At 52.0% G+C, this 17,417-nt stretch overlaps 1 protein-coding gene and 2 pseudogenes across 1 annotated transcript in view; all 3 read left to right on the top strand.

Moving 5' to 3' along the window:
- Window positions 1-15,841, top strand: part of LOC146542910 (uncharacterized) — a 30,282-nt gene extending 14,441 nt beyond the window's left edge. Inside the window, exons 14-20 of the mRNA XM_085241837.1 lie at window positions 2,352-2,477; window positions 3,049-3,210; window positions 3,467-3,556; window positions 11,241-11,366; window positions 11,934-12,095; window positions 12,351-12,440; window positions 15,215-15,841. Coding sequence (XP_085097963.1) covers window positions 2,352-2,477; window positions 3,049-3,210; window positions 3,467-3,556; window positions 11,241-11,366; window positions 11,934-12,095; window positions 12,351-12,440; window positions 15,215-15,841 — 1,383 coding nt within the window. The remainder of the gene's footprint in view (window positions 1-2,351; window positions 2,478-3,048; window positions 3,211-3,466; window positions 3,557-11,240; window positions 11,367-11,933; window positions 12,096-12,350; window positions 12,441-15,214) is intronic.
- Window positions 3,635-7,955, top strand: LOC146542911 (uncharacterized; annotated as a pseudogene).
- A 107-nt stretch (window positions 15,842-15,948) lies between the features above and the next one.
- On the top strand, window positions 15,949-16,847 carry LOC146542909 (uncharacterized; annotated as a pseudogene).
- The last annotated feature ends 570 nt before the right edge of the window (window positions 16,848-17,417 follow it).

Below are 17,417 nucleotides of genomic sequence, written 5' to 3'. Positions count from 1 at the left end.
CATCGGTGTAGATCATCAGCCTGCAGGGAGGCAAGAACTTTCTGAGACAAGACCGAGCCTAAATCCACTGTTCCCTTCCAGGAAAATCTTGGTCAGAAGATGCCTGGTTCAAAGAAATCTGCCTACGGACTAACAATGGACATGGAGAAATCTTGCCTGCGCTCAGCCACTGCTGTGGACGTGGTTGTGGAGGAGAAAGGCAGTCCACGGCAGCCTCACAAACCAGCTGGCCCTCCGCCGAGCAACACTCGTCAGTCTGGTCAGAATAGAAGGCTGAAAGTGGCTTTTGTTCAGGAAGACCTTCTGGCAGATTCAAAGAGCATGGGGCGTGCAGTGAAGTCACCTGTCAAGTTGCCTAAACTTGAGGCAAGCAGCAAGGGTGCCAAGCTCCCTGCAAATATCCTTACTGAAACTGCCTCAAGAAGGAAGCCACAATTCCACAGAGATCGTGACTTCAGAGCTGTGTCTGAACAGCACAGGGAAGAGCAGAGTCTTCAAGAGGCACTTAAGAAAGAAGAGTTGGAGGGGTGAAGGCGCTGGATCCACCTGCCAGTGCGTTAAGGAGGCCCTCCCTCAGCATCAGACAAAGATTGTTAGGAAGTGGGAAACCCTTCCCCGGAATGGAAGCCTCTGACAAAGTGTCTTCGCAGGCTTCCCTTAGAGCCACTCGAGAAGCTACTGGAAGCGTCTGCAACACGTTGCAGTCCTTTGCAGCTTCTCACTCTGAGCAAGAGTTTGATGCTGAATATTCTGAAACCTTCAAGCTTCCCAACAACCATCTCTCTCAGAGGCAGCCGCAGCCATCCCAGGTGCCTCTGTCATGGCAGAGCAGGAGGGCAGGACGAGGCTCATCAGAAGAGCAGAGCCTGGCAACAAGGCAGAGAGAAAAGCTGCCCGTGATCCAACCAATGCCAAGCACTGCTGACATCTTCCAGCTGAGTCGCCGCATTGTAAAGGAGAGCATTGAAAATGCTGTCTCCAAAGTGAAGGAGGAGGAGCAAGAAGAACTGCTTCTTAGGCGTGCCAAATCCCTTGTCACCAATGCAGGTTTAAGAGCAAAGAAACGTTTAGAGGATGAGCTGCACCAAAGGCCGTAAGCCTTTGGAACTTCCGGACCACCTAAACCCCTCCACCCATCCTGCTCATGCCTCAGTCACCGTGTCATTTACTCTTAACAACAATCTCATACGCATGTCCCAACAAAGGGGAAAGTTCCTTTCAACCTACTGCAACATAAATACATAAAGAAAGAAAGAAATAAAAATTCCTGACAGCCAATCTGTTCTCTGTTGTTCCTTCTTCGCCTGCCAGCACATCGCAGGTGCTGGGGAATCTGATTGCAGAGGACAGCTTCAGGAGCCCCCTGAGCCCCTTCAGCCTGATGGTTTACCAGAGCGTGGGACTGCCAAATTTCAAGAAGCATTGTCTTCAGTTAGTTGACGGAAGTATATGTGCCTCAAAAACAAAAACACAGTTCCCTGGACATTACGAATTCAGAGCGATGTCTGAAAAACAAGCCGTCAGTCTTCAAGAGGTGACTGGGACGGTGTTGAGAGAAGGAACAGGGAAGTGGAAGGCACTGGATCGTCCTGTCTGCTCCTCAAGGAGGGCTCCCCAAAAGAGCAGTCAAAACGTGCTCACGAGTGCCAAAAGAGCAGAGCCTTCAAAGATGCCACGTGTCAATCACGAGCAGAAAATTGCATTGATGGCGTGGGATGCTGCAGGGAGAATACTGAAGGAAGTTTGGAAGTAGCATTCATTTGCATCCAGCACAGCCAGTGCACCTGAGCCAAGGCCAGCAGCCAGGCTGTGGGAGCAGTCCATTACTGCCATAACTTTCAAAACAGGAAAACAAGAGCAAGAGAAGCCTCTGACAAAGCATCCTCGCAGGCTTTTCTCTTCAGGCTTCAAGTCATACTAGAAGCTGCTGGAAGTGTTTGGAAGAAGTTGCAATCCTTTGTAGCTTCTCACTCTGAGCAAGACTTTGGCTGCAAATATTCTGAAACCATCAAGCTTCCCAACAGCCATCTCACTCAGAGGCAGCCACAGCCATCCCAGGTGCCTCTGTCACGACAGAGCAGGACAGAAGGACGAGGCTCAAGAGAAGAGCAGAGCCCGGCAACAAAGCAGCGAGAAAAGCTGCCTGTGATCCAACCAATGCCAAGCACTGCTGACATCTCTCCTCTGAGTCGCTGCATTGTAAAGGAGGGCATTGAAAATGCTGTCTCCAAAGTGAGGGAGAAGGAGCATGAAGAACCGCTGCTTGAGTGTGCCAAATCCCTCACGGCATGGCTGAAGCAGAGTGCAGACAATCTGTGCCTGAGCGTGCAAGAGTGTCTTTGTCTTTCTAGCTCCGACCCCGAGGACGGAAAGTTGGAGCAGGAGGTAGCGGGCTGCTGGGCCTCCCACTGGGGGTCAAAATCCCTGTGCAGCCTGGCACCAAGCCTGTCTTCTGCAGGACAAAGCTGGGGGAAAAGGTGAGAGGAGGAGGAAAGGGTCAAAAGGGCCTCTTGTCTCCTGGCGTTGCCATCATGCCATGGAGACCTTGTGGGACCTGCTCGACAGTGGGGACTGCGGCCCTTTGCTCCAACCGCGTGGGGGAATGAAGGGACACTCCCGGCTCCACAGCAGGGAGACAACCGAGGGCTTGCCAATAGCAGTGCCCAGTGGTCAGGAGAGGTTCAGAAAGCTGGGCTCTCCAATCGGATGAGCTTGCCAGCACTAGGGCCATCACCATAGCTGGCACCAGACAAGCAGGAGGCTGGGGCCCTGCCTGCAGCTGCTGGCAGTGCATAGGGATGCCATCTGGCACAGCCAGAAATGTGGAGACCAGATCATTCCTGGAGGAGGCTGCAACCTTCTCCTGCTCTCCCTCTTGGAGGTCTTAGAGAAACTCAGAAGTGTCTGTTTGGGAAATGCACACAGCATGCTCCTCCTCCAGCTGGGCGTGCAAGAGGCCAGCCTGTGTGCGTGAGCAGCTGTGAAGCGTCTGTGTCTCTTTGCTGCTCTCTCCTTCTCCATTCACCCTCTGCAACACATCTCTTCCAGCTTCACCAGCCTTCTCCTTATTTTGATCTGGGAGATCCATACTGTCGCCATCTGCGCGCAGAATACAACAGCCTGCATGACCCATATCTGCAGGACTACCACAACCGCAAAGACAACCTGCAGAACCTGAAGAACAGGGGCCTTGTCACCGAGGATGTCAAAGTAGGTTTGGATGATGGGCTGACCAGCACAGGTCTCCTCTGCAGGGGTTTCCAGACAGCCGGGGAGGGGCCTGGCACCCCAGTGTGGAGTCCCCTTGGCCCTGGGAAGGAGGGAGGAGGCAGCGTCCCCACGGCTGGGGAGGGAAGGGTGGAGAGGAGCAGCTCCCCTGCTGCTGGGGGCCTGCACATTTCTGGAAGGCTGTGTGGGTAACTGCCACAACAGTTCTTGGGAGTCATCTGCCCTTGTCTCTCTGTAGGTTGTCTGCACTCTGAAAGAGTTCAACGAGTACAGGCAGTACCTGACCAGGCTGAAGCTGGAGCGGGAGAAAATAAAGAGGCAAAAAGAGGTAGGCAAAACCTGGTGTTGGTAGGCACGTGTCCGTGGCATGGCACCGAGGGCACGGGCTTTACTTGATGGATCTGAGATGGGGAATGCAGAAAAGGTGAGGGCTGGGCTAGTGTTCCCTGCGGCATGGAAAGGACAACCCTGCCTGGGGCTGATTTATCACAGCACGCTGGCATGCGACGGCTGGGAATGTTGCTTGCTTGCAAACAGAGCACTGAGGCAGCTCTTCTCTTCTGCCCTCACTGCATGGCTGAAGCAGATGCTGGCCCTCATCGGTGTAGATCATCAGCCTGCAGGGAGGCAAGAACTTTCTGAGACAAGACCGAGCCTAAATCCACTGTTCCCTTCCAGGAAAATCTTGGTCAGAAGATGCCTGGTTCAAAGAAATCTGCCTACGGACTAACAATGGACATGGAGAAATCTTGCCTGCGCTCAGCCACTGCTGTGGACGTGGTTGTGGAGGAGAAAGGCAGTCCACGGCAGCCTCACAAACCAGCTGGCCCTCCTCCGAGCAACACTCGTCAGTCTGGTCAGAATAGAAGGCTGAAAGTGGCTTTTGTTCAGGAAGACCTTCTGGCAGATTCAAAGAGCATGGGGCGTGCAGTGAAGTCACCTGTCAAGTTGCCTAAACTTGAGGCAAGCAGCAAGGGTGCCAAGCTCCCTGCAAATATCCTTACTGAAACTGCCTCAAGAAGGAAGCCACAATTCCACAGAGATCGTGATTCAGAGCTGTGTCTGAACAGCACAGGGAAGAGCAGAGTCTTCAAGAGGCACTTAAGAAAGAAGAGTTGGAGGGGGTGAAGGCGCTGGATCCACCTGCCAGTGCGTTAAGGAGGCCCTCCCTCAGCATCAGACAAAGATTGTTAGGAAGTGGGAAACCCTTCCCCGGAATGGAAGCCTCTGACAAAGTGTCTTCGCAGGCTTCCCTTAGAGCCACTCGAGAAGCTACTGGAAGCGTCTGCAACACGTTGCAGTCCTTTGCAGCTTCTCACTCTGAGCAAGAGTTTGATGCTGAATATTCTGAAACCTTCAAGCTTCCCAACAACCATCTCTCACAGAGGCAGCCGCAGCCATCCCAGGTGCCTCTGTCATGGCAGAGCAGGAGGGCAGGACGAGGCTCATCAGAAGAGCAGAGCCTGGCAACAAGGCAGAGAGAAAAGCTGCCCGTGATCCAACCAATGCCAAGCACTGCTGACATCTTCCAGCTGAGTCGCCGCATTGTAAAGGAGAGCATTGAAAATGCTGTCTCCAAAGTGAAGGAGGAGGAGCAAGAAGAACTGCTTCTTAGGCGTGCCAAATCCCTTGTCACCAATGCAGGTTTAAGAGCAAAGAAACGTTTAGAGGATGAGCTGCACCAAAGGCCGTAAGCCTTTGGAACTTCCGGACCACCTAAACCCCTCCACCCATCCTGCTCATGCCTCAGTCACCGTGTCATTTACTCTTAACAACAATCTCATACGCATGTCCCAACAAAGGGGAAAGTTCCTTTCAACCTACTGCAACATAAATACATAAAGAAAGAAAGAAATAAAAATTCCTGACAGCCAATCTGTTCTCTGTTGTTCCTTCTTCGCCTGCCAGCACATCGCAGGTGCTGGGGAATCTGATTGCAGAGGACAGCTTCAGGAGCCCCCTGAGCCCCTTCAGCCTGATGGTTTACCAGAGCGTGGGACTGCCAAATTTCAAGAAGCATTGTCTTCAGTTAGCTGACGGAAGTATATGTGGTTATTTTCACGTTAGCTTGTCCAGTCCAGTCTTTTCTTATAGGAGGCAGCAGTTAAGTTTCTGCTTCTCCAGTTACAGCAGGAGGACGTCAGATGGATGACACGTGTTGACAACAGGGTAGTGAGATTTACCTGTGGCATTTCCAGTTGGGAACAGTCATTCCTATTTGCAGAAAACAAGCATTTTGGTGTCCCATCCACAGTAAAGACCTCTCACGCTTTGAATAGCAGCATGCCAGGTATGTCTTCTATACCTCTGCTCCTGGCCCACTGTTGTGGTTTGGTGATTTTTATTCTTGGCAGTATTCCGCATCAGAGCATTGTGTCGACCAGTGGGAGTTAAAGAGTTTATGTTCTGGTCCCGTTTGCTGCCTTTTATGGGCATTTTGTGTGTCTGATGGGAGGGGAGGGGCGGCATCCTCGGAGGACTTTGGCACTCAGAAGCAGTGGGATGGAGCTCTGGAGAGGACCTGAAGTGTCTGCCTTTCGCTCTGGCCCCGGCTCAGCCGTCCCAGCTCACCGAGAAGAAAAGCACGTGCTTCCCTCGCACTATCGTTGTCTGACACGTACTTTGGATACTCTTGTCTGTCTCGTTTTGTTTGACTGGGTTAAATTCAGTAAATTACCGCTCCTCCTCAGATCGCTGCCGTTGTGTTTTCTCTTTGTTAAAACTATCTGCTAGCTCTCTGCCCTTCCCCCTGTCCCAGAGCACGCAGCCCGGGGCCGGCACGGTCGCACGGCAAGCCGTGGGTACCCCTTTTTTTTTCTTTTTCCCGGGGCCTGTGCCCCCGTGTCACGGGCTTATATCTAGGGATAACCCCATGACAACTATTGGTGAGGAATGCGGGCAACTATGCATCTTTACTTCATCTTAAGAGCATTATATAGAGGACTGAGGACCATTATGTTCCTTGGAGTATATTGGTTCCTTTTTAAGCTCCTCATGTTCAGTGTCGCAGTGCTGGACCTCGTCGGCATAAAGCATCAGCATGCAGGGTTGGAGGCACTTTCTGAGACAAGACCGAGCCTAAACCTGCTGTTCCCTTCCAGGACATGTTTCTTCAAAAGATATCCAACTTGAAGAAATCTGCCCACAGACCAATGACAGACACTGACGAGCTCCCGCCTGGTCCTGGGGATTACATTGTGGGTAAGAAAGCCAGCCCCATGCAGCCTCACAGACCAGCTGGCCCTGCTCCTTCATGCCATAATCTCCAGTCTGGCCAACGCAGAAGAAGGAATGTGGCTTTCATGCAGCACAAACCTCAGGGAGACTCACTGAGCACGGGACGTGCAATGATGCTGCCTGAGAAGTTGCCCAAACCTGAGCTGGGCAGGGAAGGCTCCAAACTCCACAGAAGCATCCACACTGTTGCTGCCTCAAAAACAAAAACACAGTTCCCTGGACATTACGAATTCAGAGCGATGTCTGAAAAACAAGCCGACAAGAGGTGACTGGGACGGTGTTGAGAGAAGGAACAGGGAAGTGGAAGGCACTGGATCGTCCTGTCTGCTCCTCAAGGAGGGCTCCCCAAAAGAGCAGTCAAAACGTGCTCACGAGTGCCAAAAGAGCAGAGCCTTCAAAGATGCCACGTTTCAATCACGAGCAGGAAATTGCATTGATGGCGTGGGATGCTGCAGGGAGAATACTGAAGGAAGTTTGGAAGTAGCATTCATTTGCATCCAGCACAGCCAGTGCACCTGAGCCAAGGCCAGCAGCCAGGCTGTGGGAGCAGTCCATTACTGCCATAACTTTCAAAACAGGAAAACAAGAGCAAGAGAAGCCTCTGACAAAGCATCCTCGCAGGCTTCCCCTCACGAAATCAAACTAGAAGCCGCTGGAAGTGTCTGCAACACATTGCGGTCCATTGTAGCTTCTCATTCTGAGCAGGAGTTTGGTGCTGAATATTCTGAAACCATCAAACTTCCCAACAACCATTTCTCTCAGAGGCAGCCACAGCCATCCCAGGTGCCTCTGTCATGGCAGAGCCGGACGGACGGAAGGATGATGCTCATCAGAAGAGCAGAGCCTGGCAACAAGGCAGAGAGAAAAGCTGCCCATGATCCAACCAATGCCAAACACTCTGACGTCTCTCATCTGAGTCACTGCACTGTAAAGGAGAGCATTGAAAAGGCTGTCTCCAAAGTGCAGGAGGAGGAGCAAGAAGAACTGCTGCTTGAGTGTGCCAAATCCATTGTCACTGAAGTAGTTTTAAAAGCAAAGAAAATTGTAGAGAATGAGCAATGTTGGATGCCAACACCCCGGCATCTGGGACGGTGGGCTCCGTATCAGAGCAGAGCTCTAAGGCTCAGGCAGCGCGTGGGCTACAGCTGAGCTCCGGGAGGCCTGCTGTCAAAGAGCCCTGCCCAAGAGGTGGCAAGGAGAGCCGTCCCTCTAAGGACCTCCAAAGCTCACCTCATCTCCTGCCACCCATCCGGTGTGGCTCTGGGCGAGGTGCTCCTGGCATGCCAGAAGACCTTCAGAAGTCCCTGGATTGCACCTCTTCCACACCCACGTGGGAAACCCAAACAGAGCAGAAGCTGGGGAGCACCTCCGGCTCCTTCCCCTCCACGGGCCTGCAGTCTGCCCGTTCCTCCAGCATGTCCCAATTGCCCTGCCCAGACAGGAGCTCGGCGCCCAGGGGCGCGTGTCAAGGCTGTGCTGCCCAGGCCTGAGGAGCTCAGGGCACCTCCTCCCAGCCCAGAATCTAGAGGTCTCTGCTAACCTCAGCCTTTCTATGCCTCTGATCATACGATTCACTGTTTGCGTTTGTTAGCCGCAACACACTTTTGTTCTTCAGACTTGAGAAACAGAACATTATTGGTGTTCTGTAACCTATCATCAGCAAAGAAGGACTCTGAAATACTCTGGAAGTGTCTCCTGACGGTCATGATTATGCACTGACCTCCACATTAACTGCACGCAACCTAATTCACTGCGTTTTCTACAAGATGGTCAGAAAAAAATCTTTCGTTATTTCATGCATGCCTATAGCCTAGTGCTGTGAGCACTTCAAGGGAACTACTGGACCACCTAAAGCCCTCCACCCATCCTGCTCATGCCTCAGTCACTGTGTCATCTACTATGAAAGACAGTCTCCTACGCATGTCCATCCAAAGGGGAAAGTTCCTTTCAACCTCCTGCAAAATAAAGAAATAAATAAATAAATAGATAGATAGATGAATAAATAAAAAAGTAATAATAATAATAATAATTGTCATTTTGGCGGGATTATCACAATTTTCTCTTCTAGGAGATTACTGACAGCCAAACTCTTCTCTCTTCCATCTTTGCCTGCCAGCACATCACAGGTGCTGGGGAATCTGATTGCCAGAGGACAGCTTCAGGAGCCCCCTGAGCCTCTGAAGTCTGCTAGTGTATCAGAGCATGGAACGGCCAAATTCATAGTATCAGAGAATCACAAGGTTGGTAACAACCTGCAAGATCATCTAGTCCAACCGTCCTCCCACTACTATTGCTACCACAAGCACTAAAACCTATCTTGTAGCTCCTCATCCAGATGCCTCTTGAACACTGCCAGGGATGGCGACTCCACCACCGCCCAGGCAGCCATTCCAGTGCCTGACCACTCCCTGAGAGAAAAAGCTTTTCCTCGTGCCTAACCTCAGCCTCCTCTGGTACAACTTGTGGCCATTTCCTCGGGTCCTGTTTGTGGCCGGAGAGAAGAGGCCAAACCCCTCCTCATCACAACCTCCCTTCAGGAAGTTGTAGAGTGCAATGAGGTCTCCTCTCAGCCTCCTCCTCTCCAGACTAAACGGTCCCAGCTCCCTCAGCCGCTCCTCATGAGGCCTGTGCTCCAGACCCCTCACCAGTTTTGCTGCCCTTCTCTGGACACGTTCCAGGGCCTCAATGTCTTTCCTGTAGTGAGGGGCCCAACACTGAACACATTACTCGAGGTGCTGAGTACAGGGGATGATCACCTCCCTGCTCCTGCTGGCCACACTATTTGAAATGCAGGCCGGGATGCCGTTGGCCCTAACGGCCACCTGGGCACACTGCTGGCTCATGCTCAGCCGAGCGTCAACCGACACCCCCAGGTCCCTTTCCTCTTCACACTCATCCAGCCACTCGTCCCCAAGCCTATTACGCTGCATGGGCTTGTTGTGGCCAAAGTGCAGGGCCCCGCACTTGGCCTTCAAAGAAGCTTTCATTTCAAGAAGCATTGTCTCCATTTAGCTGACGGAAGTATATGTGTTTATTTTCACGTCAGCTTGTCCAGCCTCCTTTCCTATAGGAGGTAGCAGTAAAGTTTCAGCTTCTCCAACAATGGCAGGAGCACATCAGTGTCGTGGTTTTATGACTTTTGGTTATCGGTATTTATTCCACATCATGGAGCGCAATGGGAGTTAGAGTCTTAATGCTCCAGTGCCGGGTACCTGTCCGGAATAGAAAAAGAACTACGTAGTCGAGGGGGCTATGCGGTCAGAGAGGGGATATAATCCTGGCAAGGTCACCTGATGCTTCCCTTCTTCATCAGGCTCTCCTCCCTGCTGCTCAACCGGATTGTGCATCTCACCTCAGCCTTATCGTAATGCCTACCCACCTTTCGGACGCTCCCTCTCATTATATTTCATATTGTGTTACAGTGTGTTATCTTGCATTCTGATACCACATTTAGGAAATTAGTTTGTTTCTCCTCAGATCGTTGCCACTGTTTTTAATTATTTTGGGGACCCTGTTTCCCTTTTCTGGAGGTGCGGATTCGTGAAATCCCTCCGCCTCGCCAGTCATGGAACCGGGCAGACCCAGCCCAGAAACCGTTGACACTCAGATGGATGACACGTCCTGACAACAGGATGGTGAGACTGACCTGTGACATTTCCAATGGGGAACAGTCATTCCTATTTGGAGAGAACAAGCAATTCGGTATGCCACCAACAATAAAGACCTCTCACGCTTTGAATAGCATGCCAGGTATGTCTTCTATACCTCTGATCCTGGCCCACATCTGGGTAGGACCAGGCCTACAAAACGCAATTTTCCAAACTTCACAACTCTCCCCATTCTCTGTAGTTCTGCATAGGATTTGTCAAACACCTTTGGTATGTCTTGGCATATTTGTGCACAGGCAACCACCCTCCAAGATGGGTGCTTTACAGGTCAATTTCAACCAAACCAGAACATTTTAAGAGAAACAGCGACAGCAAGGAGGAGCACCTTAACTACATTATGGTCCTATTAGATATCTTTACACCATCAAATTTCATCCTGGGACATGAAGAAATGATGATCTCTACAGGTCCCTTCAACCCCAACGATTCTGTGATTCTGTGAAATTAACTCAGGAACAATCCTGGAAGGAATCTGTGCCTCATGCAGCCTATCTGCAATGGAAGACAGAGAAAAGCTAGTCCAGGCCCTGGACTCAAAGCAGGGCCAGCTGGAGCAGCTTGCAGTGAGTGCACCCAGAATGGCCTCCATGCAGCTGCAGGGTTGCCGGGTGGCGGCGCGGTGACACTGTGACGGCATTGTGATGCAACAGGGGGTGAACGTGACATAAAGCTGCAGGCTGGGACTGCGGCTGGGTGGCCTCAGTTCGCTGCTGCTGGAGCGAGAGGTGGCAGCGGAAGGTCGCAGATCTCTGAGAGTTCCTGCAAGGAGCCATGGAGCGCTGTGGCACTGCTGGATTCCGAAATCCAGATGCAATTCTGAGCATAGCGGGGAGGAGCGGAAAGGTGAGCACCAGGTCCTCAGAGAGGGCTGAGTGCAGCAGCCTGGGCTATGTGGGACTGCTCTGGGGCCGGAGATGCTCTCTGGAGGCTGAGGGGCATCTTCTCATGCTGGCGCAGGAGAAGGCTTGCAGGGAATCGCGTCTCTCTGCACATCCCAAAGTTGGGCTAAGAAGTGGGAAGGGAGCTGCCAAAGGCAATGGAGGTGGGGCTGGAGAGGGGACTGGAGTGCCTGAGTGCGCAAGAGAGTCTTTGTCTTTGTCTTTCTAGCTCCGACCCGGAGGACAGAAAGTTGGAGCAGGAGGTAGCGGGCTGCTGGACCTCCCACTCGGGGTCAAAATCCCTGTGCAGCCTGGCACCAAGCCTGTCTTTTGGAGGACAAAGCTGGGGGAAAAGGTGAGAGGAGGAGGAAAGGGTCAAAAGGGCCTCTTGTCTCCTGGGGTTGCCATCATGCCATGGAGACCTTGTGGGACCTGCTCGACAGTGGGAACTGCGGCCCTTTGCTCCGACCACGTGGGGGAATGAAGGGACACTCCCGGCTCCACAGCAGGGTGACAACCGAGGACTTGCCAACAGCAGTGCCCAGTGGTCAGGAGAGTTTCAGAAAGCTGGGCTCTCCAATCGGATGAGCTTGCCAGCACTAGGGCCATCACCATATCTGGCACCAGACAAGCAGGAGGCTGGGGCCCTGCCTGCAGCTGCTGGCAGTGCATTGGGATGCCATCTGGCACAGCCAGAAATGTGGAGACCAGGTCATTTCTGGAGAGTGCAACCTTCTCTTGCTCTCCCTCTTGGAGGTCTTAGAAAAACCCAGATGTGTCTGTTTGGGAAATGCACACAGCATGCTCCTCCTCCAGCTGGGCGTGCAAGAGGCCAGCCTGTGTGCGTGAGCAGCTGTGAAGCATCTTTGTCTCTTTGCTGCTCTTTCCTTCCCCATTCACCTCTGCAACACATCTCTTCCAGCTTCACCAGCCTTCTCCTTATTTTGATCTGGGAGATCCATACTGTCGCCATCTGCGCGCAGAATACAACAGCCTGCATGACCCATATCTGCAGGACTACCACAACCGCAAAGACAACCTGCAGAACCTGAAGAACAGGGGCCTTGTCACCGAGGATGGCAAAGTAGGTTTGGATGAGGCCTGACCAGCACAGGTCTCCTCTGCAGGGGTTTCCAGACAGCCGGGGAGGGGCCTGGCACCCCAGTGTGGAGTCCCCTTGGCCCTGGGAAGGAGGGAGGAGGCAGCGTCCCCACGGCTGGGGAGGGAAGGGTGGAGAGGAGCAGCTCCCCTGCTGCTGGGGGCCTGCACATTTCTGGAAGGCTGTGTGGGTAACTGCCACAACAGTTCTTGGGAGTCATCTGCCCTTGTCTCTCTGTAGGTTGTCTGCACTCTGAAAGAGTTCAACGAGTACAGGCAGTACCTGACCAGGCTGAAGCTGGAGCGGGAGAAAATAAAGAGGCAAAAAGAGGTAGGCAAAACCTGGTGTTGGTAGGCACGTGTCCGTGGCATGGCACCGAGGGCACGGGCTTTACTTGATGGATCTGAGATGGGGAATGCAGAAAAGGTGAGGGCTGGGCTAGTGTTCCCTGCGGCATGGAAAGGACAACCCTGCCTGGGGCTGATTTATCACAGCACGCTGGCATGCGATGGCTGGGAATGTTGCTTGCTTGCAAACAGAGCACTGAGGCAGCTCTTCTCTTCTGCCCTCACTGCATGGCTGAAGCAGATGCTGGCCCTCATCGGTGTAGATCATCAGCCTGCAGGGAGGCAGGAACTTTCTGAGACAAGACCAAGCCTAAATCCACTGTTCCCTTCCAGGAAAATCTTGGTCAGAAGATGCCTGGTTCAAAGAAGTCTGCCTACAGACTAAGAATGGACATGGAGAAATCTTGCCTGCGCTCAGCCACTGCTGTGGACGTGGTTGTGGAGGAGAAAGGCAGTCCACGGCAGCCTCACAAACCAGCTGGCCCTCCTCCGAGCAACACTCGTCAGTCTGGTCAGAATAGAAGGCTGAAAGTGGCTTTTGTTCAGGAAGACCTTCTGGCAGATTCAAAGAGCATGGGGCGTGCAGTGAAGTCACCTGTCAAGTTGCCTAAACTTGAGGCAAGCAGCAAGGGTGCCAAGCTCCCTGCAAATATCCTTACTGAAACTGCCTCAAGAAGGAAGCCACAATTCCACAGAGATCGTGAGTTCAGAGCTGTGTCTGAACAGCACAGGGAAGAGCAGAGTCTTCAAGAGGCACTTAAGAAAGAAGAGTTGGAGGGGGTGAAGGCGCTGGATCCACCTGCCAGTGCGTTAAGGAGGCCCTCCCTCAGCATCAGACAAAGATTGTTAGGAAGTGGGAAACCCTTCCCCGGAATGGAAGCCTCTGACAAAGTGTCTTCGCAGGCTTCCCTTAGAGCCACTCGAGAAGCTACTGGAAGCGTCTGCAACACGTTGCAGTCCTTTGCAGCTTCTCACTCTGAGCAAGAGTTTGATGCTGAATATTCTGAAACCTTCAAGCTTCCCAACAACCATCTCTCACAGAGGCAGCCGCAGCCATCCCAGGTGCCTCTGTCATGGCAGAGCAGGAGGGCAGGACGAGGCTCATCAGAAGAGCAGAGCCTGGCAACAAGGCAGAGAGAAAAGCTGCCCGTGATCCAATCAATGCCAAGCTCTGCTGACATCTTCCAGCTGAGTCGCCGCATTGTAAAGGAGAGCATTGAAAATGCTGTCTCCAAAGTGAAGGAGGAGGAGCAAGAAGAACTGCTTCTTAGGCGTGCCAAATCCCTTGTCACCAATGCAGGTTTAAGAGCAAAGAAACGTTTAGAGGATGAGCTGCACCAAAGGCCGTAAGCCTTTGGAACTTCTGGACCACCTAAACCCCTCCACCCATCCTGCTCATGCCTCGGTCACCGTGTCATCTACTCTTAACAACAATCTCATACGCATGTCCCAACAAAGGGGAAAGTTCCTTTCAACCTACTGCAACATAAATACATAAAGAAAGAAAGAAATAAAAATTCCTGACAGCCAATCTGTTCTCTGTTGTTCCTTCTTCGCCTGCCAGCACATCGCAGGTGCTGGGGAATCTGATTGCAGAGGACAGCTTCAGGAGCCCCCTGAGCCCCTTCAGCCTGATGGTTTACCAGAGCGTGGGACTGCCAAATTTCAAGAAGCATTGTCTTCAGTTAGCTGACGGAAGTATATGTGGTTATTTTCACGTTAGCTTGTCCAGTCCAGTCTTTTCTTATAGGAGGCAGCAGTTAAGTTTCTGCTTCTCCAGTTACAGCAGGAGGACGTCAGATGGATGACACGTGTTGACAACAGGGTAGTGAGATTTACCTGTGGCATTTCCAGTTGGGAACAGTCATTCCTATTTGCAGAAAACAAGCATTTTGGTGTCCCATCCACAGTAAAGACCTCTCACGCTTTGAATAGCAGCATGCCAGGTATGTCTTCTATACCTCTGCTCCTGGCCCACTGTTGTGGTTTGGTGATTTTTATTCTTGGCAGTATTCCGCATCAGAGCATTGTGTCGACCAGTGGGAGTTAAAGAGTTTATGTTCTGGTCCCGTTTGCTGCCTTTTATGGGCATTTTGTGTGTCTGATGGGAGGGGAGGGGCGGCATCCTCGGAGGACTTTGGCACTCAGAAGCAGTGGGATGGAGCTCTGGAGAGGACCTGAAGTGTCTGCCTTTCGCTCTGGCCCCGGCTCAGCCGTCCCAGCTCACCGAGAAGAAAAGCACGTGCTTCCCTCGCACTATCGTTGTCTGACACGTACTTTGGATACTCTTGTCTGTCTCGTTTTGTTTGACTGGGTTAAATTCAGTAAATTACCGCTCCTCCTCAGATCGCTGCCGTTGTGTTTTCTCTTTGTTAAAACTATCTGCTAGCTCTCTGCCCTTCCCCCTGTCCCAGAGCACGCAGCCCGGGGCCGGCACGGTCGCACGGCAAGCCGTGGGTACCCCTTTTTTTTTCTTTTTCCCGGGGCCTGTGCCCCCGTGTCACGGGCTTATATCTAGGGATAACCCCATGACAACTATTGGTGAGGAATGCGGGCAACTATGCATCTTTACTTCATCTTAAGAGCATTATATAGAGGACTGAGGACCATTATGTTCCTTGGAGTATATTGGTTCCTTTTTAAGCTCCTCATGTTCAGTGTCGCAGTGCTGGACCTCGTTGGCATAAAGCATCAGCATGCAGGGTTGGAGGCACTTTCTGAGACAAGACCGAGCCTAAACCTGCTGTTCCCTTCCAGGACATGTTTCTTCAAAAGATATCCAACTTGAAGAAATCTGCCCACAGACCAATGACAGACACTGACGAGCTCCCGCCTGGTCCTGGGGATTACATTGTGGGTAAGAAAGCCAGCCCCATGCAGCCTCACAGACCAGCTGGCCCTGCTCCTTCATGCCATAATCTCCAGTCTGGCCAACGCAGAAGAAGGAATGTGGCTTTCATGCAGCACAAACCTCAGGGAGACTCACTGAGCACGGGACGTGCAATGATGCTGCCTGAGAAGTTGCCCAAACCTGAGCTGGGCAGGGAAGGCTCCAAACTCCACAGAAGCATCCACACTGTTGCTGCCTCAAAAACAAAAACACAGTTCCCTGGACATTACGAATTCAGAACGATGTCTGAAAAACAAGCCGACATTCTTCAAGAGGTGACTGGGAGGGTGTTGAGAGAAGGAACAGGGAAGTGGAAGGCACTGGATCGTCCTGTCTGCTCCTCAAGGAGGGCTCCCCAAAAGAGCAGTCAAAACGTGCTCACGAGTGCCAAAAGAGCAGAGCCTTCAAAGATGCCACGTTTCAATCACGAGCAGGAAATTGCATTGATGGCGTGGGATGCTGCAGGGAGAATACTGAAGGAAGTTTGGAAGTAGCATTCATTTGCATCCAGCACAGCCAGTGCACCTGAGCCAAGGCCAGCAGCCAGGCTGTGGGAGCAGTCCATTACTGCCATAACTTTCAAAACAGGAAAACAAGAGCAAGAGAAGCCTCTGACAAAGCATCCTCGCAGGCTTCCCCTCACGAAATCAAACTAGAAGCCGCTGGAAGTGTCTGCAACACGTTGCGGTCCATTGTAGCTTCTCATTCTGAGCAGGAGTTTGGTGCTGAATATTCTGAAACCATCAAACTTCCCAACAACCATTTCTCTCAGAGGCAGCCACAGCCATCCCAGGTGCCTCTGTCATGGCAGAGCCGGACGGACGGAAGGATGATGCTCATCAGAAGAGCAGAGCCTGGCAACAAGGCAGAGAGAAAAGCTGCCCATGATCCAACCAATGCCAAACACTCTGACGTCTCTCATCTGAGTCACTGCACTGTAAAGGAGAGCATTGAAAAGGCTGTCTCCAAAGTGCAGGAGGAGGAGCAAGAAGAACTGCTGCTTGAGTGTGCCAAATCCATTGTCACTGAAGTAGTTTTAAAAGCAAAGAAAATTGTAGAGAATGAGCAATGTTGGATGCCAACACCCCGGCATCTGGGACGGTGGGCTCCGTATCAGAGCAGAGCTCTAAGGCTCAGGCAGCGCGTGGGCTACAGCTGAGCTCTGGGAGGCCTGCTGTCAAAGAGCCCTGCCCAAGAGGTGGCAAGGAGAGCCGTCCCTCTAAGGACCTCCAAAGCTCACCTCATCTCCTGCCACCCATCCGGTGTGGCTCTGGGCGAGGTGCTCCTGGCATGCCAGAAGACCTTCAGAAGTCCCTGGATTGCACCTCTTCCACACCCACGTGGGAAACCCAAACAGAGCAGAAGCTGGGGAGCACCTCCGGCTCCTTCCCCTCCACGGGCCTGCAGTCTGCCCGTTCCTCCAGCATGTCCCAATTGCCCTGCCCAGACAGGAGCTCGGCGCCCAGGGGCGCGTGTCAAGGCTGTGCTGCCCAGGCCTGAGGAGCTCAGGGCACCTCCTCCCAGCCCAGAATCTAGAGGTCTCTGCTAACCTCAGCCTTTCTATGCCTCTGATCATACGATTCACTGTTTGCGTTTGTTAGCCGCAACACACTTTTGTTCTTCAGACTTGAGAAACAGAACATTATTGGTGTTCTGTAACCTATCATCAGCAAAGAAGGACTCTGAAATACTCTGGAAGTGTCTCCTGAAGGACATGATTATGCACTGACCTCCACATTAACTGCACGCAACCTAATTCACTGCGTTTTCTACAAGATGGTCAGAAAAAAATCTTTCGTTATTTCATGCATGCCTATAGCCTAGTGCTGTGAGCACTTCAAGGGAACTACTGGACCACCTAAAGCCCTCCACCCATCCTGCTCATGCCTCAGTCACTGTGTCATCTACTATGAAAGACAGTCTCCTACGCATGTCCATCCAAAGGGGAAAGTTCCTTTCAACCTCCTGCAAAATAAAGAAAGAAATAAATAAATAGATAGATAGATGAATAAATAAAAAAGTAATAATAATAATAATAATTGTCATTTTGGCGGGATTATCACAATTTTC

The sequence above is a fragment of the Meleagris gallopavo genome, chromosome 22 (genome assembly GCF_905368555.1).
Source record: "Meleagris gallopavo chromosome 22, MGAL_WU_HG_1.1, whole genome shotgun sequence".
In the NCBI taxonomy this organism is placed as follows: domain Eukaryota; kingdom Metazoa; phylum Chordata; class Aves; order Galliformes; family Phasianidae; genus Meleagris; species Meleagris gallopavo.
This window is presented reverse-complemented; position numbering and strand designations above follow the sequence as displayed.